Here is a 24,817-nt window from a genome sequence, read left to right on the forward strand (position 1 = left end):
TAAGGTACACTGAACTAGTGTACCTACTACACTAGGTACAATGTATTATTAATACATTTAATTTAACGATATTTTATTTTTTAAATTTTGCATATATATGAAGAAAAGTGCAAGTTTCACTTCTACTTAATAAACCGAAGTTAAACGTCTGATTCCAGCAGCATGTGTTACTTCTGGCAGTTTGGACTAAATAACTTTTTGCCCTATCTTCCCAGCACTTTGATCAACCCTGGAAACCATGTGAAAATGCAGGAGGGAACCCTGGGCTTCTTCATTGCAAGTGATGCCAAAGAAGTAAAAAGGTGATTAATTGGAAATTGAAAAGTATCTGATAGTTAAACATTATAGTCCTTTTATTAACTGAGCACACAGGATCATGAACATGTTTTCCAGAAAACTTGAAATTTTGTGTAAGGTACAAATTAATGTAAAATGCAAAATCAATCATTACATGAAAATATTGTAATGTTGAAATGAATCATTTCTAATATAGACTCATCAAGGTCCAACTACATAAACAGTGTTCACACACAAAATGTACATCCTACTTTCGTACAGTGATGTACAGTTCATTAGTGTGGCGCTTCCCGTTAAACTGCACTGACTCTTTCATCTCAAATATAATTCAAAGATTCAAAGATTTTCTGCATTTCATGTTGGGCCAATTTCACAGCCGTCTTTAAACTTTTTTTCAATAGTAACTTGAAACAGCACCAGCATTTAATGAATTCTTTCTCTCTTTATTCTGCAGGGCGCTGTTTTACTGCAAGGCCTGTCACGATGATATAACAGATCCCAAAAGAATAAAGAAATGTGGATGCAAGAAATGTAAGTTATCATACAATAAAACAGTGTCTGGTAATTTAACTTTTAAACATTTATGCACAGGTTAAGATGGAGGTAGAACTGGAGAGATATTTGATTTTAAAAACTACAGTTGCTTCTCTAAGTATTTTTCTTCTCCAGCTACAATCTTTTAAGACCTCATAATTATACTCTTATCAGCCCCTTCTCTCCAATGAATTGAAGACATGCACATACATAATTGATCACTTTTAACAAACTCAAATTTATTTGCACAAGACTTTTAAAAACAGCTAGTATTGACTAAAGTGCCTTACTGCTAACTTTTACAGTTTGATTTCTCAGGTCAACACCAGTTTAACAGCAAATACAATCTTTCGGGGTTTTCATCTGAATCTAAGTCTTTTGAATTCCTTTTAAATGCGTTTTATGTTCTCTAGCTGTCTTAGTTTTTGATCTCAATGTTTTTTCTGTTACCTAACCTTAACATGCTGTCATGTTAGCAGGCATTCAGACAGACTGTTAACACCACAGATACCTGGATGGATCTTGCTGTAGTAGAAGAGAAGAAAAAAAATCATGTTGTTGTTAACTCATCTTCAAATTGTTTTCCTTATTTCATTAAAACCAACACAAAACTTTCGCATTTGATATATTCTTTTTTTTTTTTTGCTGCTTGGGAACATTTAAAAAATTCACTTCCTAGTGATATATTGTGAGTAATGTGGATTTGTTTCTGCTACAAAAACACATCCTGCTACTTGCATCCCAGACTGAAGAGACCTGTTTGAATGCACAGTGAATGCTGCATGTAACGGTGGATGTTTGCTGCCTGGACCTGTCATTGCCATGTGTTGCTTTTAGACTGACAATTACATAAATGACAAATATTATTAATACATTTAATTTAATGATATTTTATTTTTTACATTTTGCATATATATATGAGGAAAAGTAAATTAATTACAGGAATTCTGCAAAGTTTAGTCAGTAATTCTCAATCTTACCACAAGGTGTCACCACTAGCCAGTGAAATAATAACTGCACATCTTATTTGAGTCATGTCAAAATAATGTGTGACCTTGTGCTGTTTTGTACAACTGTTAGAATGTCTCTTTCTGGTTTCTGTATGCGATATAAGATTTATTTTTGATTTTGTGAAAATAGTACATTTGACTTACTTTTTTCTGTAGAAGTGTTTGGATTTAACTCATAGCATAGTCAAAGATTATGACCATTTGCTGAGATATGCAGTGTCTTAGAAAGTAGTGAGCATAATCTTGTTGGGGTCACGATTAGATGACGGTGAAGGGGTAAAGGCAGGAAATATATTGTTCCACAAAGTTAAAATTTGGAAGAAAAAAACCTAAGTCCATATAAGTTCTAAAGTTTGTAGTCTGTCACAACAAAGCTGAACATGTTCATTCTTGCAAAGGCTTTGTTCTGCAGCCTGCCTGCCTTTGCCCTCTTCTCCCCCATAGCGACCCTCCACATTAACCTGCTCTTCCTCTCCTCTCGTCTGAACCCATGACTGTAGCCAAGACACCCGCCTACAAGAGAATGAGACTGGCATGTTGCTTTGATCGCAGGCGCTCAAAGTGGGAGCGCTCTTGCATGCCGGTTATAGTGCGTTGTAACTTGGACTCCCCTCATCGGGACATCCCACTCTCTGCTCTCTCTGTTAATGATTGCTCAGCCACTTTACGTGCCTGTAAGTTGTCGCCGTGACGTGTGCTCTTCACTGTGCTCTGTGTTGACTTTGCAGTGTGTCTGCGGCTTCTGCTCTTTCTGGTTTTAGCTGCTGTGTCCTCACTTTCCAGAACATATAGTTCAGGTCAGAAGTATACTTACGCTTCTCGCGTCATAGTAATTTGGACTTTTAATAATTTGCTAGAGTTGCTCTTTTTTTCAGCATGGAATAAGTTTACAATGCACAACTTCAGTGTGTTTTAACAACCAAACTTAGATGCACACGTTTAAATTGGTTATTTGGTCTTTGTGGTGTTGGAACACCCACTTATGGCCAAAGTTTCAACGATCTAGCAGCTGCTGATTTAGATTTGAAGTTGGGTACTACAACCCCACGGGCTTATGCTGCCACCACGTTTGAAAATTGGCACAGCATTAAGCTGTGCAGCTGTTATGGGTGCACTTTACACATTGGTGGGATATTTAAAAAAGGAGAACTACCCTTTGAATTTGTTGGCCTGGTGTTTTATACAGGGACATTTGCTCAAATCGTAAAAGAGCCTTAAATGTTTTTTTTTAACAAATTGTATCAACTCCTTAGAATTATTATTATTATATTAGAGTGAACTTTCTTTATTGGTACCTCCCTAGTTTATCTAAATCCTTTCAAACTAGTTTGATTCAGAAGGGTTAAATTTGAGTCTGGCAGGATTTTTGACACCTACCAAAACTCTGCCAATTCTGGCAAGATGATTGGTCAAAAAACAGACCTGTAGGTATAAAAAAAATCTCTGTGGGTCTGCAGTAAAAACAGATATCTGCACTGCTTTTTGTTTTCAAAGAACACTAGTAGTTTTTTGTATGAACATCTCAAGCTGAAAAAATTAACCATTCAAAAAAATTCTTAAAAGCTCAAATAAATTACTTTCGTGCCTGTTAAGAGTGTTTTTAAACTCCTGACCAGAACTGCAGATGTTTGCTTTAGCCTTTTGACTGTTGGGTCAGCTGGTGCTTGTCTTTCCCTTTGCATTGTCTCGTTTGGAATCTATTTCTTTCTGTTGTGAGGCATGCAGGTGTTTTGTTTAGAAATTGTCAATCAAAAATTGCCTTTGCATAAATTAAATAAACAGATAACTAATTGTTAAGATTTTTCAGTTAAGGCTTTGCAGGACAAACAGTAACTGTTCTTCCAGAAGAAGAAATAAAGCCTCCTCTACGCATCCCTGCAGCAAAACCTTAGATACACACACACCAATACAAAGTCCCTCTTGGATTTTAATGCTTTTTTTCAGCATGTTTGGAGATTATTTTGAAGAGAGTTTATTCATGTTTTCCCAAGAATAAGTGAAGTAAAATATATTTAATCCAAATACATCACTAATCAACACTGCAGAAATGAGAAATGCAGGATTAGATATTATTAAAAGTAGATGGCACCAAGAATTTAAAAGTGATCTTGAGAACACCTGAGGGGAATTTCTTTTAGGAGACTTCAGCACATATTGAGGTTAATGTAGTGGCTTTATTAAATTAGGATGAAAAGCTCTGAGGGTAAAATCAGCAACATGTTGAGCAGATAAACCAGTGCTGCGTTTGCTGGATGTGCTTTCTAGCTTTTAGTTTCCTAACCCTGAGTGAAGTCTGCAGTAAGAGGATTGGAACAGAGCTGGATCTTATGTGGAATAACAGAGAGTGCTGGATCGTATTTAATGTAAAAGAATTGATTTCAGATGAACGGGAATCTTTAATTCACGTGTGACTTCCCTTTATAGGCTGAAGGGGGATGTTCTGATGCATGGCAGCAGACTTACAGAATGTGTCTGAGGTTTCAGAGCAGTTTGCTGGAAAACATGTTAGACTGCCATACAATTTTAGTAAATATCTCCAGATCAAAGACCATTCTGAGCGGAGTTAAGCTTCTTTGGGCATTCCCACCTCTCGGCGTGTCTTCCAGGGCTGTTTGCTGTGAGATTCGCCTGGCTAACAGAGCCCCGGCATGGCTGCACATCCGCTGTCGACACAGTGTGCAAGACACACAGAGCAAGGCCTTATGCGGCCTGACGTGGAAATTATGTTTGCATTTTCATTTTTGGAATGCTACCGGTTATCATGAAACTCAGCCTGACAGTTCGTAACCACCAGGCAAACCAAGAAGCCCCCGCCCTGCTCTGCTTTGCTCTGGTTGTGGGACAGATGCTAGCCTGTTAGTCCTGTGACTCTGCTCGCGCCCTGCAATTGCAGGCGACAGATGCCAGGACCAGCAAGGTCCCTGTTTGAACATCGCTGTCACCATCGTGCCTTAAGCTCAATGCATGACCTTTATTGTGAGCAAGGGGTCGAAATAAGTCACTAATGAGCAAGTGTGGGATTCATGCACACAAAAAGGTGACTCACACAAACTTCTGCACATTCATGCTGGTTCTCATGGGCAAATCTGAGGAATGAGAAAGTGATTTAAGGAACAATTTGATTATTTATTTTGGTAACACAAAGCTCAAAATCAAATACTAACCTACAGTTAGGTTACAGTTTCTCAAAATAGGAATTACCCCCAAAATCAATAAAAAGCATGTTTAATACAAAAATGTTATATTATAGCCTACACCATCACAGGGAAAACTGCCGACTTAACAAGGAGGGTAAACTACAAAAGTGCAGTGCTAAAGAAGCTGGCTGTTTATGGATTTCTGTAAGCAATCATATTACCAGAAAGTTGTGTGGAAGGATTTTGGGGAAAAAAATGATACACTAGCAGCAGGGATAACCACAGGTTTGAGGAGATTATGAGCAAATTCACGCCAAAAAAGATCCTGGAGGTGTGGGCTGTGGTTGGAGTATTCAGATACGTGTAAATAAACACCCAAAATAAACTTTCAGAGTGCTGCTTTTACTAGCCTGTAACAGCCAATCTGACCTACAAAGGCTTCCTCAGACTTCTCAGAAAGATGCTGAGAAAGCTGAAATGCTAGTCGAAGGTTTTAGGAAATGATTTTTATGAGCCACCTGGACTCTGGGGGTTAATTACCGGCAATTTCTTTTGCCAATTTTATTATTTTTTTTTTGTTTAAGTCTCAGGACAAAAAACTAATTAGATTGTGATTTCTATATTTATTTTGCTTGCTAATTTTCACAGTCAATTAACAAACAAACTAATTATCTGATTAATTAATGTATAAAAGTAGCATCTCAGCTTTGACATTGAAATTTATTCATTTTAAAATATATATAATTATTCAACATAAATGTCTTCTTTTTTATTTCTACTTTCTAATTCCTGTTGTCTTCAAGGTTCATTTCTGGATTTCTTTTCAGTGCCTTAAAAGACAAACTCCTCAACCTTCAATCCACTGTTTTCATTTTTAATTTGCCTTTCGATGCTGTCTGTTTTCTTCTGTAACCTCTTATTCATGTCTGTATTTTCCTCAGCTAAAAATAGCTATAATGGATATATCAAATCAAGTAAGTGCTGATTTCCTCTTCCAGACGTCTCGCTCTAACACTTCCACATGCGCATTCTCAACTGTCACCACCTGATCTGTCTCTAACCTGCTGTATTTCAACCATCTCCTCTGTCATCATCCATTACTGTATTTTGCATTCAAAGCCGGAGGAAAATATTTCTTTATGCTGGATGTCGCCACTAAGGGGTGCTGCCGCCTCGCTATATGTGTGAATACATTAAATCACTGATCAATTCAAAATGTAACAAAAATGTTTTGAGTAAACATATGCGTGAATCCCAAAATGGCATTTTTTTTCTGGAATAATGTATAAATATATAAAACTAAAAGAAAGAATTGATATAATATTTTGGCATTTTTCATTTAGCCATCAGGCAAGTGTCATCCACTTCACTTTGAAAGGATCTGTGCAGCAAATCTGCCACATTGTGTTGTCCTGAAGAAGTGCTGCTCATGTTTGACGTGAGGCAGATATATAGTGGGGGTCTGAAACAGGGAGGATAATCTGCTAGACAGCTGACTGTTAGAATAATCATCTCTCTTCTCCAGTTTTAGCTTCCAGACATGTTTTCCCCTTAACTTAAATAAGCATTCCTCTTCTCTCTCTTTTATCGTCACTAGTTTTTACCTCCTTTTATTATCACTGCCTTAGCCTGAATTCCACTCCCCGTCCCCGTCAGTGATGAGCTGCACACAGCAGCCGTGGTGCTATAATTCACAGTGTCACCTCCTTCTTCTTGTGGCACAACAATCGCTAAAGCACCTGAAAGCAGATTTATTAATTTATGTTTATAATAAATATCAAAGTAAAATGTCAAAAGGAACATTTCATCTGCGGTGAATACGAGCTGGTTAAGTGGCGTTAAATAAAAATGAGGTTTTGTTCAATTATTCAGATATTAGCATTCTTGTGCCAGAAAGAGTTACCCACCCAAACTAGTGATTGTACTTTAATTATTAACTTGTTTCATTAACACACACACACACATAAAGGTCTTACTGAAGTCACTTTAAAGGAAGTCCTGCCTTACAGCGCCTTGCAAAAGTGTTTATATAGCCCTCAAACTTTTCCATATTTTGTTATGTTAAAACCACAAACTTTGATTAATTTTTTTAATCTGGATTTGATATAATAGATTTACACAAAGTAGAGTGTGACGTGAAAGGAAAAGGCTACATGTGTGTTTTTGCAATATGAAAAGTGTAATGTGTTTTTTATACAGCATCCTGTATAAATACTTTGTAGAACTACTTTTGGTATCAATAATACCTACAAGTCTCTATGTAATATCTAGAGATCAACATTTTTGTACTTTCTTCTTCGCAACAAAGCTCAAACACAGATTGGATTAAGACCTTTTGTATATACACATTTGTAAGTATTGTCCATGTTTTTTCAGTCTCCACTAACTAATAGCAGCCTTGCAACATAATGCAGCAACCACGTGTTTCACTGTGGGGATGGTGCGTTCAGGGTAGTGAACAGTGTTAGTTCTTCGCTATGTGTAGCATTTTGCACAAGGGCCAAAAAGTTCAGTTTTAATCTCATTAGACCAAAGCATCTTCTTTCACATGTTTGTTGTTAAGTGACTGCTTAATGTAGGTTGCACTTGATTGTATTTATGGGCATTAGAATAATGTAGATGTACAAATGCACACTAAGCTTTTTTTTTTTTTTTTTTAATAAAAAGTGTATATAATTTTTCTTTCACTTCACAATTACCAAAACCATACTTTGTTTTGGTGTCGCTTAAAATTAATGAAAAATTGCATTTGTGTGAATTTATGAAACTTGTCAAAATTTGAAAAAGTGTTATTGACACTTTTGCAAGGGACTAAATGTTTTACTGGATAAACTAAATGATTAATCTGCTGGAAAAAAAAAGTAGTGCCAATGATAAATTTTTTTATATTCATATATCCATTTCTAACAGAAAATGATGCTGGTTTTTTAGATTGTATGAGCTGACTTAAAAAAAATCCATCATACAACTGTTGATTTTGACTCCTCTTTATTTAGCGGTAAACAGCAGCCCTGTAACCCGACCGCCAACTTATCAGTCCAAATCAGCTAAACTGAACCATGTCTCAGCCAGCACGGTCTCTAGGGGCGCCCACAGAGTTGTTGCTGTCCCCGTTCCCTTGGTAAACAACCGCAAGGGAAGTCTACTGCCCCTCAGCAAACCCTCTGCCCTGAAACTGAGCCTCGTGGGCTCCAGAGACCTGGCCCAGGTCGGCCGGCTGCCAGGGGTGGCAGAGGAGTCTCGTCAACTTCAGCGGGCGCAAAGCCTGCCGGTGAAGTACAGATACCATCCTGGTCACCCCAGTGTCACCACACTCAGTCGGCGGCACAGTAAGAGCCAACTACCCCACCTCCCTCCTATTCTTGCTGTGTTAGGCAGGCCTGTGTTCAACAACAGTACAACCAAAGCATGTGCTTGCCAGGCTGGAGTGGCTGCATGTGTAGCATTCTTTACTAATGACCCAGCCTGAGCAGCTGTCAGCTGCGAAACATTAAATATTAAACAGGCTGAGCAAAAATGTGAAGGGCCCCGAGTGTTGGAGCATCCCTCTCCACTGGTGGCCCCGTGTACTTCCACTTGTTCCATTATGATGTCAGTCTTAGACATGCGATCAGTCCTGGAAACCCTGAGTTCATCTGCAGAGGAGTGTCATCTATGACTTCATTAATTTTAATCAAAGCACTTGCAATTTCTTCATATGTTTTTAAAGAAAAAAACAGATGGAAAAAAAAATATTCACTGCTTGAATATTTTTTCCTTAGCAGGGAATCATTGCTGAAAAGACACTCAAGCGTGTCTTTAACAGCCTTAACACACTGTAACAAGCCATTCCCCCAGAATGGTGGCTGTTAAAGCTCCATCAGTAAAACTACTTCTCTTGGCTCCTCCTGTTTATTTTCCTGCCGTCTCGTTCCCTCCTGAGCTGTGATATTACCTTGTGAAAATATTTGCCTGATTGCTTGACCCATGGGAAAAACTTATCCTTCAGTCCCGATGAAGAGCTCAGCACGGTTTGGTGGAGTGATAAAGACAATGTCCAAGGGGCATCTCCGCTGTGCATAAATCACCCTGGCACGGGGGCCAACCTAATTACATGAGCCATGGCCGCCACTCCCAAGATGAAGGAACACTAGAAATTTAGAGGAGATTCTCTACTGCCCCACGTTGTACTGCAGGATGCTTAATATTTGAAGACTTTAAATGAATGACTAAAATCAGAATGCAAAGAATATATTACAAAGCCACTTTCTGCCTGCAAGGTAAGAGAGTGACTGTATACCAGTAGCCTTTTTAATCAAATAAAGCTTGATTCAAGAAATAATTTTCTGAAAAAAGCTAAATTAAATGAAAGAGGAAACGTCTTGGTTGATACTTACATGATCATGATTGCAAAGGTCTAATATGTATACGTGTGTCTGAGAGTAATATAGATTCATTAAAGAAAAAAATAAAAATTTATTAAAGAAAAAGAAAATTACAGTTAGCTTTACTTCAGCACAGTGGAAAGCACGATTCAGATAGCTTTATTAGCATCATTAGCAGCTAAGAGTTACCAAGTTGCATTCTCACAGTGCTTACAAATATATATTTTTTATTTTGTATATTATTCTCTCACTTTCTGTTTCCACCAAGTATCCAAAATGCTCCCAAAAAACAAATTAAAAGTAGGAAAGGCAAATTCTGGCTAGCCCATTGAGAAATCTTGGCTTGTCGACTCCATCACACAACAGGGCAGCTAAAGGTCTACTTCCTTTTTTCTTAAAAAAGAAGTGATTCAAATGTAGTTACATCAATATATTGAGCTTAATGTAGCCATCTTCATTCGCAGGGCCTGCATTATGACAGTAAACTTTCTTTAACAGACATAGTCACATGCTGACAGCAGTTGGAAAGATACCTTACTTTGATAATAAACATTGAGAAATTTCAATATCATGAGAAGATCTCATAAACCCTCACTATATCATTATGTTAGATATTTTATGTTAGATTACAGGAGTTCTCTGGCTACAAACTGGATTTTGGTAATCAGCATGAGGGTTCATGGCAGCACTCTTGCATGTTTGCATTTCTAAATATATCCATAAAAACATCTGCCATTATTTTCTGTCTGCATTGACTGTCTTCTATTTCAGCCCAGTAAAATTCCAGCCTGTTTGTGTACTGTCTCTTTAAACTCATCGACCTCTGTCTCTGCTGTGTCATCTCTTCATGTGACTTTTACTTAATGTCTGATAACGCAGCCCTCCTCATACCTTTACATTTTGTTTTAGTTGAAGAGGACCAACAGACAGCTCTGTCACCCAAAAAGAAGCAGCGCAATGGAGGCATGAGAAATTCTCCAAACTCCTCGCCCAAGATAACAAGGTACGACACTGATATCTCATGAAGAACATCTTGAAGAGCATGTTCTGTAACCCCCAGCCCACTCCCTGAACCCATTTTTTCGTCAAAAAACATGTCAGACTTGCAAATGCCACATGGTTTCATGTGACAACTAGAGAATCCAGCTCTTAAACAGGTCTGGCACTAATGACAGCACCTAGCAGGGAGAGAAGCTCTAAAGGATGGATAGCCCAAGGCTATTCATCTATTGTCGGATCCCTCCAAGGTCTTTTCAGCACGTTAGGCCACGGATGATATGTATCGTCGCAATGAAAGGCGAATTCAAATGTTACCTTGCTTTTATCTTGTCTCATGAAATTAAATCAGCGCTTATTGATCCTGACTTAAGATAACGCTGTTATTCAACAAGAGACCATTACCAGAATGATAATAGTAGCACTCATTGTCTTTAAGTGCCATGTGATGAGAAAGCCATGCAGCAGGGAGGACCTGCAGCTTGATGTATATACAGTGGAACAGATGTAATTTCATTAAAACTGACAGATGACTTTATTTTAGGATTGGCTAATATGGGGACTGCTATTTGTTTGACATTTTTAAACCAAACCCACTTGCCTATATTATTTAACATTGCAAGATAAGGTGCAGGTAGGCAGTAAGCAAAGGTTAGTCAAGTGATTTTGTTGTATTATGAATAAAAGTATTTACATGCATTGGTTAGTTAGCATTTCCTTTGATCGGAGGCCTTGGGTTTTTCAGGGTGGGTGTTTGCCCCCTATTTGATTCGCTTCAAAGCGTTCAGGTTGAATTGCTACAGGGGTTTTCCGGACTCTTGGGTTACAAAAACCCGAGCTTTTCCAGCACTGTAGCCATCAGCCAAATACGAACCCACCAAACCAATCCATCTACTCACCACACTAATCCACAGCAATACAGGTGGATGTGTTATTCCATTCAGCACCTACTGTCTACACGCTGGAGAGGGATTTACTGCGGTTGCCTTAGGGATACTTCATTGCAACAAGCGGAGGAAAAAAAAACATCTGGGTGTATGCTGTATCAAATGTGTTTTTATAGGACCTGGGGCCTCAAGGCCTTTGTAAATAAGTAATGATCAACAGATTGGCTGTGGGTTTTTGAAGAGCAACCCTTTGTCAGGTTACATGACGGGAGGGTTTCCAAAGACATTTCCAAGCCCTCAGTGCTTGTGTAAGTTTCAGTAGGACAAAAATAAAGGATGTGCATGCAGTTTCATGCAAAATTATCTATATATTATTGCATTTATGTCCTATTACAATCAATGTCTCCACCAGCATTGTACACTAGACTTACTTTTAAAAAAAATTTTTTTACATGATTTGTCATGGCAGAATAGTTAAAACTGAAGACTGGATGGAGAGCATCTGTGAACATCATTTCTTAAATCTTGCCAGAGATTCCTAATTATATTAAGCCTGGATTAAAACATGATTGTTCTCTTTGATAAAAAAAACACAAAACATTCCATTGTAATTCTGGCTTTTTTGTTTGTTTTCCTGTTGAAAGTGTAATGTAAGCTCAACTCAGTCTCAAGTATTTCATAGGATTTTTCTTAAAGTGACCTGTATCCATTCATCTTTTCATCAACTTTGACGAGTTTCCCTGTCCTTGTGAAAGTAAGGTATGCCTACAGCATGACACTGACTTGTATAACTGTGGGGATGTAGTGTTAGATTGAAGGGGCTGAAGAGACATGCACCAAATAATTTTCTGATACATAGTTTTAATCTGTTACAGAAGTTTGAAACACATGCATATTTTGTCTCGCACTTCACAATTATACACCAGTTGGTGTTGGGCTGTTTCATACAACCCCAATAAAATACATAGAAGTTTGAGTTGCAATGTGGGAAAGGTTCAAAAGGTATGAAGTCTTGTGTAAAGCAGTATTGTTGGTGACTACCTTTTACATCTCATGATTCATTAAGGTCTTCTAGAAGTCACTTGACCTTTTGATTTATAGTGATGTTAGGTAAAATAATAATAACAAAAAGAACTACGGCGTCACAAACAACCCATACTTATTTCCGTGAGGCTGTGTCGCTCCCACTTCCAGCACGCTAACGCGTCCCGTCTGGAGCTCCGCAATGATGACCTCTCTGAAATTAACACCCCTTCCACAGCCTCCTTGATGGGTCATAAGACACATCTAACTGTGGCATGTCAAAACGTGTTTGGTCACATCGAAGCGCCTTGACATACACGTCATGTCTGCCACTGCACTGCCAAGGCAATTGGCGGTGTAGGATAGTGACAGGCCGTCATGGCTGACAGTGAGCGATAGCTATCCTGGCAGAGCTCAGCCTCACCAGTCATCTCTGCAAGGACAAACTGAAGTGACAGCGGCTCCACTGAGTGAGTGCTCAAACATTTGACTTTTGATGAAATATTTAGCCAAGGTGTAAAACCTCTAAGTGCTTTCACTTGTATTAGAACTTGCATTTAAGGTCAAGCTGATTAGACAAAATACTGTTGGAGAAATGAATATTAAACTTGTGTTATAAATGTGATGACAGTAGGTGTTATATCTGATTTTTTTGTTTTATTTTAGCTACTGAAATAACTTGCACATTTAAAATAAAACTAATGTCAGAGTAGCTTCCGACAACACTTCCTTCCTTAATTGTCTTTGGTTTCAATGGAAATGTGTTGACGCGAGCTGTATCCTCAGATTCAGGTTGTGGCTTCCATGACATTGTACTGAAAATTTTTACAACTCAAGTTTTTAATTTTAAGCTTTCTCCAAAGTGCCCTGTAGGTAACAAGAAAAGGTTGAGGATAAAACTCCACTTAACTTGCATGCAGAATCAGGGTGACATTAAAGAGCATTATGGATGGAAGGTGTTCAGTGTTTTCTTCAATTGAATATGAGTGAAATCTCAGAAAAGCATCAGGCAGTGGTAATTTTTGACCCATAAACTGAGTAAAATATATAATTTAATTATGTGATAAAAGAAAACAAGATACAAATGCTGTGAAGTCCCACCTAAAGAGAAGTATGTGTCTATTAGAGTGCCATGAGATCTTGAGGCAAATAAAATTACATAATATTAACTATATCCCCTCAAAAGAGAAATTCATTTAGAAATGTTTACACACAGCACCTGCTGGAAGTGTAAGTTCAACTTAGTCTCAAGTCTTATTTCAAATGCTAAAAAATTTACAAATATTATTAGCAAACAATATGCTAGCTCTACATAACATAAAATTTGACTAAAGTTGGGTCTTTCTACAAGTATTGTGCACATAAATTCATTGTGCATGCAGTCTATTGTTAAATTAAAAGCCAACTGACTGAGTGGTAGATAGTGACAGAAAATACATTTCCTTCACCAGCTGTATCTGCTCTAGAAAGGACATCCAGCTCTTGCCTGGGGGTATTTGAGCCCAAAGGCGAGTTTTTTGGCTTCAGTCTCTCACAGCCTGAGGGATGGTAGTTTCAGCTGACACTTTCATGCATACTTAACATGTTATTTTAGATGGCATTCTTTTAGAGCACTCACATGGATTAAAGACATTCTCCTCTTATGGAGAGATGACTTGAAGTATTTTAAAGGTTTTGGACAGGGACAGAAGGCTGCTGTCTGGAGTTTTTTAGACATATTCAGCTGTGGTCTGAATCTGACAAAGTAAATTTATAGCATGTGCTCTGTAGTCATCCGCGTAACTAGCAGTTGGTGATTTTTTTTTTTACATTAATCTGTCAAAAATATATATATATAACACATGAAACTAAGATTCCTGTGGATGAGATTACAGGGATTTTTACAGTCAAAAGTCTGAATTTATATACGCTATGGACAGTATGGTAGATGGCTAGCCTCATACCGTGACAGTGGTAAAAAATAAAATAACAATTTTAAAAATCAGGCAGCTACATTTATTTTACTGGTTGCCTGGGCATGCCAAGAAAAACCTACTTCTTATCCTCACAAATGTTAACATTAGAGTTTGTCTGTGTCATCCATGTGGGTTTAGTGTATAAAAATTAGTAAAAGCTCAATATGGACAGTGTTGAGTATGGCAGAGGAACTGTGATGCTGTGGGCATGTTCATCTTTCAAAAGGCCCTAAGAACTTTAGGGTTTATGCCATATTTTAGTGCATGGCATAAACTACTTAAAATACCAAAATATTTTAAATAAAAATCTATTGGCCTCTCCCAGAAAATTAAAAATAGATCATAATTGGGCCTTTCAACGGGAAGATGATGGCAAAAATGTAATAGAAATGGTGCCCAAATCAACCTTTTGTGAATATTCTGTCTGGAAATGAGTTGTATAGAAAAGGAAGGGGGTGTCCTGAAGAAAGAATAATAACTCTAGAAAAATTGGGCAAAGAAAAATTGAGAACGATTTGTTTGCTGGTGCCAAAAAGTTTGGCCAACGTATATAATTGTTGAAAGGTGGCTGATCATGTACAGTTATGCAAATGTTTTATGTAATATGTCACAAAAATCAAGGACATAATAAGGAAAGTCTTTCAGTCTTTAACCCCCTGATCAAAACAACTGTAGTACCACCACGTAGTTATAGACCTCTTTAGCGGTCAATGACGAGTAGCTTGAAGCTAAACCCCTGTGCTCGGTGCAATTTGTTTATATAGCCCTGATGGTCTGTTTAAACATTAATAGCCTTCACTTTGGAAGGCAAATACGGTTGGGCAAATTGCTGAAATATTTAAAATCTGGTCTGTTAAAGCTTTTACCACCCAGCACACTCCCATCTCAAGCTCTATGTGGTAAGGGGGCGTAATTGCATCTCCTTGCTCATGCCAGTCAAAGTGGTGTGTTGCTGCCATCTACTTCCGCCTGATTGCTGCTGCTGATGTCCCTTTACTAGATGACAGGGCGGTTTTGTTGACATTTCTGCAGATGGCCTTTGACAGCAATGAGCATAGAGCAGGAATAGCTAGAAAAAAAATACTATTTTGGAGTACAACTGATGTATTTTTTTAATTTAAAATATTTGTAGTCTTGAATTGTTGAATCTAAAGCTACTCAGTTCAATAATCTTCTGTCGTTTTTGTCCTTCTAACCTTCTGATTCAACTAGACACGACCCACTCCTCATCCCAGGCAGTGAGCAGATTGAGACCATAGATGAGAACATAAAGAAATACGACTCCACAGGGATGTTTCATTGGTGCCCGTCCAAAGATATTGAGAAGGTCATCCTGGTGGGTCCTGATACCTCACTTGAACACAGTTCATTTGTCCTGACACTCTTCTCTCCAATAAAAGATGCGCATTGTCACAAAGCCACATCAAAGATTGACGAGCCACACAAACACTCTGTAATGAGGTGTTTGACATGCCATTTGCTATGCACAGGGCCTGTGCATAGAACATTTCCTGCACTAATACATGTGCCATTTTTCATATCACTTTAACATCATATCTATAGGCAGAGCAGTTTGCGTGAAAATGAATAAAGCAGTAACACGTTTCATGTTTCTGTCACAAACACCTATTTTTCATCACATGGTTTCCCTCTCAGACCCGCAGCGAAGCAGCTATGACTGTTCTGAGTGGACATGTGGTGGTGTGCATCTTTGGAGATGTGAAATCAGCGCTGATTGGTCTGCGAAACTTTGTCATGCCCCTGAGAGCAAGCAACTTCCACTACCACGAGTTGAAACACATTGTGTTTGTCGGTTCCCTTGAATACCTGAAGCGCGAGTGGGAAACTCTACACAACTTCCCCAAAGTATCCATTCTGCCTGTAAGTATTTTCAAAATCTGCCTTTCAACCAGTCATTTATGAAATAAACAGGATTGTTGTCCTCACGTTAACATATTTGGAGTAATGAAAAATTAGCTTGCCATGTAACAATTACAACAGTATTTGGTGCAAGATATTTTTAGCAGAAAAATCTCAAGTTTGAGAACTCTATCTCTTGGTTCACGTTATTTAAGTAACAAATATTTTCATCTCTCCTTCTCGAAGGGCACACCGTTGAGCAGGGCTGATCTGAGGGCTGTCAACATCAACCTCTGTGACATGTGTGTCATCCTGTCAGCTAATCAGAACAATATTGATGATGCATCACTGCAGGACAAAGAGTGCATCCTGGCGTCACTTAACATCAAATCCATGCAGTTTGACGACAGCATCGGGGTTTTGCAGGCCAATTCTCAAGGTAAGTAGCGCCCTATCATAGTTCACTGCCTCGCCTGGGAGGGACAGGGCCCCGGCACAGAAAATATTTGCTCACTGCGAGCTGCATGGCTGACCTGTTGTTGCTGCGTTTGACAGTAAACCTTACTGACTGTTCCTCAGGTTACTGTAACAACCGGTTACCTCACAAACCTCAGTGGTGGCAACATGCACATCACTGCCACAAAAACCTTTGCTTGACATTTACAGCCTTATTTTTCAGCAACTGGGGATGCTTTGTGTACAATATTTCCTTAACCCGTTAATATTACATGTTACAGGTTTCTAAAAAGAACCACCAGAACATTCAGTTAGAATCAGATGGGCTTCCATAATGTAGTCAATGTTCAGCATTAGAAGAAATGCTTTTAGAAACCTTTTGACCTGAGAAGGAAAAAAACCTGACAATTTCATTATTCGTCTAATACATGTATGACCTCACATTTGCCTTAGTCAGCAGTACTTGATGGATGTCAAAACATGGCCCATGTATTATACATACAGCATCACTGATTTAATGTGCTTACTTGTCAGTCTGAGGAAACCAAGAAATGTCAAGTCAATCTGAATTCAATTTTGCATCATTTATTTTCTCTTTCATGGCTCCGTTGTACATGTTTTTTTTTTTCTGCATGTGTGTAAGAGGTTTCCGCCTCCCTGCACACACAGTCTAAGGGGAACAAAATGAGCCTTGTGTCGCATCTATTATACATGGACTAATATTGGTTGCTTACATGAATACAGTAACAGTGCACTTAGCTTATAAGCCTTGCAAAAGTATTCATACCCCTTGAACGCTTTTACTATTTGTCATGTTACGACTCATTCAAAGACGTAATAGGGGGTGCTCTGGTCAGATGAGACTAGAATTGAACTTTTCGTGCCATATGTGTGGAAGAAAAATCAGCAGATTGCTTCAGGGATGATTTTTTTTCAGCAGAAGTAAAATCAGCAGAATGCTGATTTTTTTTCAGCAGGGACAATGATTCTGGTCAGATGCAGAAGGTTGCCCTCCAGCAGATGAACCCAAGAGCTGCAGTGGAATGGTATAGATCAAAGCATATTCATGTTTTAGAAAGGTCCAGTCCAAGTCCAGACTTAAATCTGATGTTGCAAAACATGAACTGATCTGCAAACAAGAATGTGTAAAAATTTCAGTATCAAGATGAGGAAAATAGTGGAGGCATACAGCAGCAGGCTTAAAGTTGAAATTGCAGCATAAGGTGGTTCTACTCTTTTTGTAGTATTTAAGTGGCTTTTGAAGGCAGTTGGTGGCCTTGGAATCTATTTAGGTGCATCAGTGTATAAAGAGTGGAATACACATTTACAGAGAAACAGTGTATACATTTCTTTCCACATCACAATTATACCTGCACTATTTTGAGCTGGTTTATTGCATCAAATCCCAGTTAAATACATTGCAATACAACTGAATGTAAAAATGTTTAGTTGGCATGAACACTTTTTGTGTCATCCAAAGCAGATAAGTAGTAGAAAAAAAACAAAACAAACTTAATTGCAATCCTTTGGCTGATACCGTCTCAATGTGTGCTATGTTGAAGTACTGAATATTGCATTAACAGAAATGTGTTGTTTTTGTATGTGTGTGTCCATTAAGGCTTCACGCCACCAGGGATGGACCGATCCTCTCCTGAGAACAGCCCAGTCCACGGATTAGTGCGGCAGACCTCTGTTACTACTGGTGCAAATATTCCCATCATAACAGAGCTTGGTATGATTGATGCTGAATATTTAATAGTTGATATGATAGCTGCAAACCACATTTCTCTAAAGTAACAGTGATCTGAATAACCAGTTTTTGCTCTTAACGTCTTCTAATGTGTGGTTAACATAGCTAAAAAAGTGGATTTTTGCGTGTCTTTGTGTTTGTGTTTTTCCCCTTTTTGACTTGTAACAGTAACTGTTTTTCCCTCAACACTTGTCCAGCACCGTTAGCAAAGCAAGGCAAAAAAGTGCCTGTGATTTCATTCAGTCAGGATAAAAGCAGTGGGACCAGCATACAAATGATAACTGAGCTGGGTAAGAAGCGCCTGTGTCCTGTACTGCAGTGTTGTAACTGCTGCTGCCTCCATATCAGCTTTTTCTTTTGATTTCTCTTTGCTGCACAAGAAGCTCAGTCCATTCCCATGGCATCACTTTGAGCACATTTTACCCTTGGTTCTGGTTGAAATTGCCTGTCTTGTTTTGCTCCCCCCCTTATCTCAAAGCGAAATTTCTCCCTTTTTTTTTTTCCAAGAATCACAGGGCCTTTGATCCCTTTAGAAGTCCTTGTGGTTGTTTTCGTAGCATCTTCTGTCAGATCACATTCTCTGGCCTGTTCCCTTCTTTCATCTCAGCTTTGTCCATATGACTGACATTTATTTCTGTCTGCACAGAAGGAGCAGTTCTCCAACTAAATTTTACATCATTACTTTCTTCCAGCCACTGCATGTGTTTTATTTTTTTGTGCTCAAAAGACATCTTTAAAGAAGGTTCTGGGGCAACCAGTTACTTTCATTTGACCTGACATGCAAGTAGAAGTAATTGGAAGTTCTGTCTTGGATTTACAAGACAAACAATGGCATATTGGTTGTACTGATACTGACCTTAAGGAGGGATTTGAATTGAAGCCCGGAACTTTGACAATATGCATGGTGTCGTGAGTGTGCATGAATCGCCTGGTTATGGAGTGTGGCGGAGGCAAGTAGGCCACATAACTGAGTACAAATATCAAACACAGAGTCATTTTAGTTAAATGGAGAGACATATTTGGAAAAAAAACAACAAATTAACATATTAGAATATTCCAAATACTGTCCATATCTGCAGCTACTGCCTGCTTTGTGTTCTCCCTTTTCATGCAAATCCAGGACTTGCTTGACCCACGTTTTTTCAAGTCAAAAACCTTTCCATGAAATCTGTTTTTAGTGAGAAAAGAGCAAGCAAACAAAGTTTGAATAATTCATGAAGTTTATGTTTTTCCCCTCCCAACAGTTAATGACTCGAATGTTCAGTTTCTGGACCAAGATGATGACGACGATCCAGACACAGAATTATACCTCACCCAGCCTTTTGCCTGTGGGACAGCATTTGCAGTCAGTGTACTGGACTCCTTAATGAGTGCGGTAAGAAAAAGAAAAAAATAAATGTTTTCAGGCTGGAACAGAGACTCTTTGGTACAGATTTGCACTAAACCACAGTCAATAAGGAATTTTTATGTGTGGGCAATGCAAACTTGGAATTCAATTTATGAAACAAAATTGTCTGTAAAACTGGAATATTGCAGAAGTTGGTCCTTATTGGACTTTTGAACATGAAATTTGAGAACCTCTGGGCTACAATATCAGATTCAAAAATACATGCTATGTTTTCATATGAAAGATAACAGAGCACCTCCATCTCACCTTAAAAAAAACCCAAAACAGCAGCCCAGTTAAAACGATAAGTGACAAGGCTGGAACTTCTAGTGTGTTTGATGGCTTCATTTGTCTGCCTTTCAGTTTGAGTGAGGTTAGAACAAAGCTGCCTTCAAGAGTGCTCCAGTGTAGACAAAGGTAATGCAACCTAATGGACAGCCCTCATCCATCATCTTAGTCAATAGTGCTGTCAGCAGCCAAGGGAGATGTCACGTTAGAGCAGAAGCGTAGGGAGACGAGGGACTGCACTGCGGAGAAAAAGGGCAGACATTTCCCCTTGTTAAAATCAACAAACCAATAACAATTAGGAACTAGAAGGGTGACAACTGAAGTACGCAGCATAAAGTTTTTTTCTTCCAAGAAATTTTCTTATATTTTCTCAAAGATTGTAGAGATGAAAGTTGTAATGCCAGTGACTCGCTGTTATTATCCACAGGGTTAGATACCAACAGTCAACCTGTCTAGCATCTTATCAAGACTGAGTTGTATTTCCTTAAGGACTTACCCCCCTACTCTGTCTTTATTCCCGCAGACATACTTCAATGATAATATCCTCACCTTGATCCGGACATTGGTAACGGGTGGCGCCACGCCGGAGCTTGAGGGGCTGCTGGCTGAGGAGAATGCATTACGTGGTGGCTATAGCACACCGCAGACCCTGGCAAACAGGGACAGGTGTCGCGTGGCACAGCTGGCCTTGTACGACGGGCCCTTTGCTGACCTCGGGGTAAGTGAACAGTCCTGTCACCCCAGGGTTGAGGCCATCTTTGTCTGCTCATATTATGTATTCAACCTTCAGTGAAAAGCTTGTTGTGATCTAGCACCGTCCACACTAATGGTCAACCAAGGTAAAGATTGAATGTTTAAAAGACCTTGATATGAATTAATCTTATATTGCTGTAGCATGGTAGGATCACGCTAAGATTTTTTGAAAAATTCAACTTTTAATTTCATTTTATTTGTTCAGTAGAGAAAAATCCCATCTTAATAATTTTTTTACACCACAACTATTGCTTGGCTGCTGTCAAAATCACTCACAACCCCCTTCTACTAATAAGAAAATATCTCTCATATAACATTTAACAAGGTCGGAACATGCAGAGAGAGAACTCTTTGGAGAATTCACTCTTTTCTCTTTTACTCCCTCGCCGTTTTTCTATTGGATTTAAGTCATAAAAGCTGACTTTTCCATGGGAGGTCAATTCTGTGTGTGGTGAACCATTACTATTTGAATGTTTAGTCTTATTAATATGCTGAATGATTCAATGATGACCCAGCTTTAGCTCTTCCAGTTGGGATGACGTACTTTTCCAGTTATGGAGTGTCATGTTTTTTGTTTTCGCTTTATTCCATAAACAACTGACATCAACGTTCAGTTTATTATTCAAATTGATAAAAAAAAAAAAAATCTAAGGATTTTTCCTTTATACAGATCAGTGATGATTAACATTGCTCTGGATCCAATAGTGTTTATGGGTAAACACTTAGAAACATCTTAAGAAAGCAAAATTGTAATTGAAATTATTATTCTGGTAGTTTTCTCTTTTTTTTAACTTTTTTGTTACTTTGTTATTGTTGTTGTCTTTCAGGATGGTGGGTGCTATGGGGACCTATTCTGTAAAGCCTTGAAAACATACAACATGTTGTGTTTTGGCATCTATCGCTTAAGGGATGCACATCTAAACACACAAAGCCAGTGTACCAAACGGTGAGAATTAAGATCCCTTTAAACTGAAAAGAGAGCAAGATGTTTTGCTTTTGTCTTCATTATATTGTTGCACTCCACAGACGTATTTACAAGCCTTGAACATTTTCACAATTGTCATGTTACAATCACAAACTTCAATATTTTTATGACACAACACAAAGTAGCAAAAACTTGTGATGTAGAAGTTTTTGCTTTTATGTCACGAAATGTTAGTGTTAAACATTTCTCACAAATACAAAATACTTAAAGTTGTGGCATTAATTTATATTAAGCCTCCCTAAGTTTGTAGAATTATCTTTTGCTTTAGATACTGCTGCAGGTCTCTTTGGGTATATCTTTGCTAGCTTTGTGACATAGCTCAAGTTAGGCAGACTGGATAAGAAGCATCCGTGAAAAGTAGTTCTCAAGTCTTACCGCTGATTCTTAATTAAATATGTGTCTGGAATTTGACTGGGCCATTCTTACACATGCATATTCTTTGATCCATTGTTGCTCTGAATGTATCTTTATGGTATTCCTGTTGGAAGTTGAACCTTCATCCCAGTTTTAAGTTTTTGTAGTCTCTTGAAGGTTCTCCTTAAGGATCACCCTGTATTTAGTTCCATTCATGTTCTACCTAACTTAACAAGCTTCAAGCTCCCTGTTGGTGGTGAAGAAAAGCATCCCCACAGCATAATTCCACCATTTTTATGTTTTATCCTGGGTGTGATGTGGATCATTATGAGATACAGAACTAATCTTCCCCTACATGTAATGTACATTTAGTGAAAAACTATTATTTAACTGTATCAGAGTGAATGTAGGGTAAGCACAAAATCATGTCACTCTTTTTAGATTTTTAATTGTAAGAAATTTCCAAAATCACATATAATTTTTTCTCAAGCTCATAATTATGTGTCAATGTGTGTTGGTCTGTCAGACAAAACCCAATGAAAATACACTGAGGTTTGTTGTTGTAAGGTAATATATTTGTCCTTATATCTGGTCAATTTCTTCTTCAGGTACGTCATCACCAATCCTCCATATGCATTTGAACTCGTGCCCTCCGACCTCATTTTCTGCCTGATGCAGTTTGACCACAATGCCGGTCAGTCACGGACCAGTCTTTCCCACTCTTCTCACTCCTCGCACTCTTCGAGCAAAAAGAGCTCTTCCGTCCACTCTATCCAAACTACCAACCGCGCCAACCGAGTCAAAAGCAGGGATTCACGAGACAAACAAAAGTACGTGCCCCTCTAAAGCTGTCTGCCTGTCCATGTCTGTGACCAGTGCCTGCGGTCAGTGTTGTCCTGTGTCCTTCGTCGAGTCTCAGACAGACTGTAGACCTCATCTGGATTGTTTGTGTACGTTCGTCTGAATGTGTATGTATGTGTCTCTTGTTTGGTTCAGTTTGCAGTACTTTGTGTGTTTTCCCCTTGAACAGGAGAGGCTCGTTACACAAAGTAAGAAACAAGCAGGGTTGATGCATTTTCTTATTTCTTTGTGCTGTTTTTCTTTGACTTCCTCCCCAATTAGGTTTACATTTTCCCACAGGTTTTGTACGCTTTAATGAGAAAAACATTCATCATCTTGTAAAATAAGGGTAAATTATTTGAGGATTGGTAAATTACTGTACTTTTCACAGTACAGATGTCAATCTGGAACAAATAAATTGTATTCTTTCTTAATGTCAGAAAAGCACCCAGAAGCTTCCTGCATTTCAAAATAATCAATCTTAAACAAATTTAATCTACACCTGGTTTGCATTCATACATCTATTACTATGATTACAGTGCTTGTATCTGCCCATACACAGTGTTCCAAATTATTATGCAAGTGATATTTTCTCAGATTTTCTTAAATGGTCAATGCAAATGATGGTCAGTATAATTTTCAAGTCATGAACTATTACAGTATAAATCAAATTTTACTGAACAAAGCTCCCAATGAGAACAGTATTTTTTTCAAAAATAACAAACTCAAAATGCACTGTTCCCAATTATTATGCACAGCAGATTTTCTAAACATTTTGTGGATTTTAAAGAACTGCATACGGTCATTCTTTGAATGTGCAGCATTAAGTGGTCACATGTACTAAAACCAAAAGGTATTTCAATCAAAAACATCTTAACAGACTGAGTTACATGTTAACATAGGACCCCTTCTTTGATATCACAGCACAATTCTTGCATCCGTTGAACTTGTGAGTTTGTGGATAGTTTCTGTTTGAATTTTTTTGCAGGATGTCAGAATACCTTCCCAGAGCTGCTGTTTTGATATGAACTGCATTCCACCCTTAGGTCTTCTGCTTGAAGACCTGAGGACTTGAAGACTCCAAAGGTTCTCAATAGGGTTGAGGTCAGAGGAAGATGGTGACCACACCATGAGTTTCTCCCCTTTTATGTTTATAGCAGCCATTGACACAGTGGTATTCCTTGCAGTATGAGATGGTGCATTGTCATGCATGAGGATGATTTTGCTATGGAAGGTACAGCTCTTCTTTTTGAACCATGAAAGAAAGTGATCAGTCAGAAAGTCCATATACTTTGCTGAGGTCATTTTCACACCTTCGGGGACTCTGAAGGGGCCGACCAGCTCTCTCTCTCTCCCCCCCATGATTTCAGCCCAAAAAATGACTCCACCACCTCCTTGCTGACATTACAGCTGTGTTGGGACGTGGTGGCCATCCACCACCAATCCACTACTGCGTCCATCTGGACCATCCAGGGTTGCACAGCAGTCATCAGTGAACAAGTTTGTTTGAAAATTAGTCTTCATGTACGGCTGGGCCCACTGCGACCGTTTCTACTTGTGAGCTCTGGTTAGGGGCAGCCGAATAGTAGGTTCATCCACCGCAATCCTCTTGAGGATCCTCCACCCTGAGGTTCCAGAGGCACCAGCAGCTTCAACTAACTGTTCGCTGCTACGTAAGGGCATTTTAACAGCTGCTCTCTTGATCCGATGAATTTGTCTAACAGAAACCTTCCCCATTATGCCTTTATCTGTACAAACCCATCTTTGTTCTGAATCAGCCACAAATCTCTTCACAGTACGATGATAACGCTTCAATTTTTGTTAAATATCTAATGTTTTCATACCTTGTCATATGGCACTACACTATCTGATGATTTTCGTCAACAGAGAGATCCTTTCTTTCCCATATTGCATTGAAACCTGTGGCCTGTTTAGTAATAT

At 38.6% G+C, this 24,817-nt stretch overlaps 1 protein-coding gene and 1 long non-coding RNA gene across 15 annotated transcripts in view; one reads left to right on the plus strand and one right to left on the minus strand.

Moving 5' to 3' along the window:
• Nucleotides 1-24,817, plus strand: part of LOC114151845 (calcium-activated potassium channel subunit alpha-1-like) — a 96,865-nt gene that overhangs the window by 62,837 nt on the left and 9,211 nt on the right. For 4 of the 14 annotated variants that reach the window (XM_028029302.1, XM_028029300.1, XM_028029303.1 and 1 more), the window contains exons 17-30: nt 216-302; nt 752-828; nt 2,342-2,515; nt 5,920-5,952; nt 10,252-10,345; nt 15,416-15,539; nt 15,860-16,084; nt 16,310-16,502; nt 18,138-18,251; nt 18,467-18,559; nt 19,514-19,644; nt 20,468-20,662; nt 21,525-21,643; nt 22,645-22,866. In XM_028029302.1, the coding sequence (XP_027885103.1) occupies nt 216-302; nt 752-828; nt 2,342-2,515; nt 5,920-5,952; nt 10,252-10,345; nt 15,416-15,539; nt 15,860-16,084; nt 16,310-16,502; nt 18,138-18,251; nt 18,467-18,559; nt 19,514-19,644; nt 20,468-20,662; nt 21,525-21,643; nt 22,645-22,866 (1,881 nt within the window). Of the gene's footprint in view, nt 1-215; nt 303-751; nt 829-1,510; nt 1,520-2,341; nt 2,516-5,919; nt 5,953-10,251; nt 10,346-15,415; nt 15,540-15,859; nt 16,085-16,309; nt 16,503-18,137; nt 18,252-18,466; nt 18,560-19,513; nt 19,645-20,467; nt 20,663-21,524; nt 21,644-22,644; nt 22,867-24,817 lie in introns of all 14 variants that reach the window. The other 10 variants (XM_028029307.1, XM_028029306.1, XM_028029312.1 and 7 more) reach the window with 7 other exon arrangements.
• LOC114151850 (uncharacterized) overlaps nt 19,653-24,817 on the minus strand; it is a 131,863-nt gene continuing 126,698 nt past the window's right edge. The window contains exon 3 of the long non-coding RNA XR_003597027.1: nt 19,653-20,183. This is a non-coding gene — a long non-coding RNA (uncharacterized LOC114151850). The remainder of the gene's footprint in view (nt 20,184-24,817) is intronic.

This window comes from Xiphophorus couchianus, chromosome 10 (genome assembly GCF_001444195.1).
Source record: "Xiphophorus couchianus chromosome 10, X_couchianus-1.0, whole genome shotgun sequence".
In the NCBI taxonomy this organism is placed as follows: Eukaryota; Metazoa; Chordata; class Actinopteri; order Cyprinodontiformes; family Poeciliidae; genus Xiphophorus; species Xiphophorus couchianus.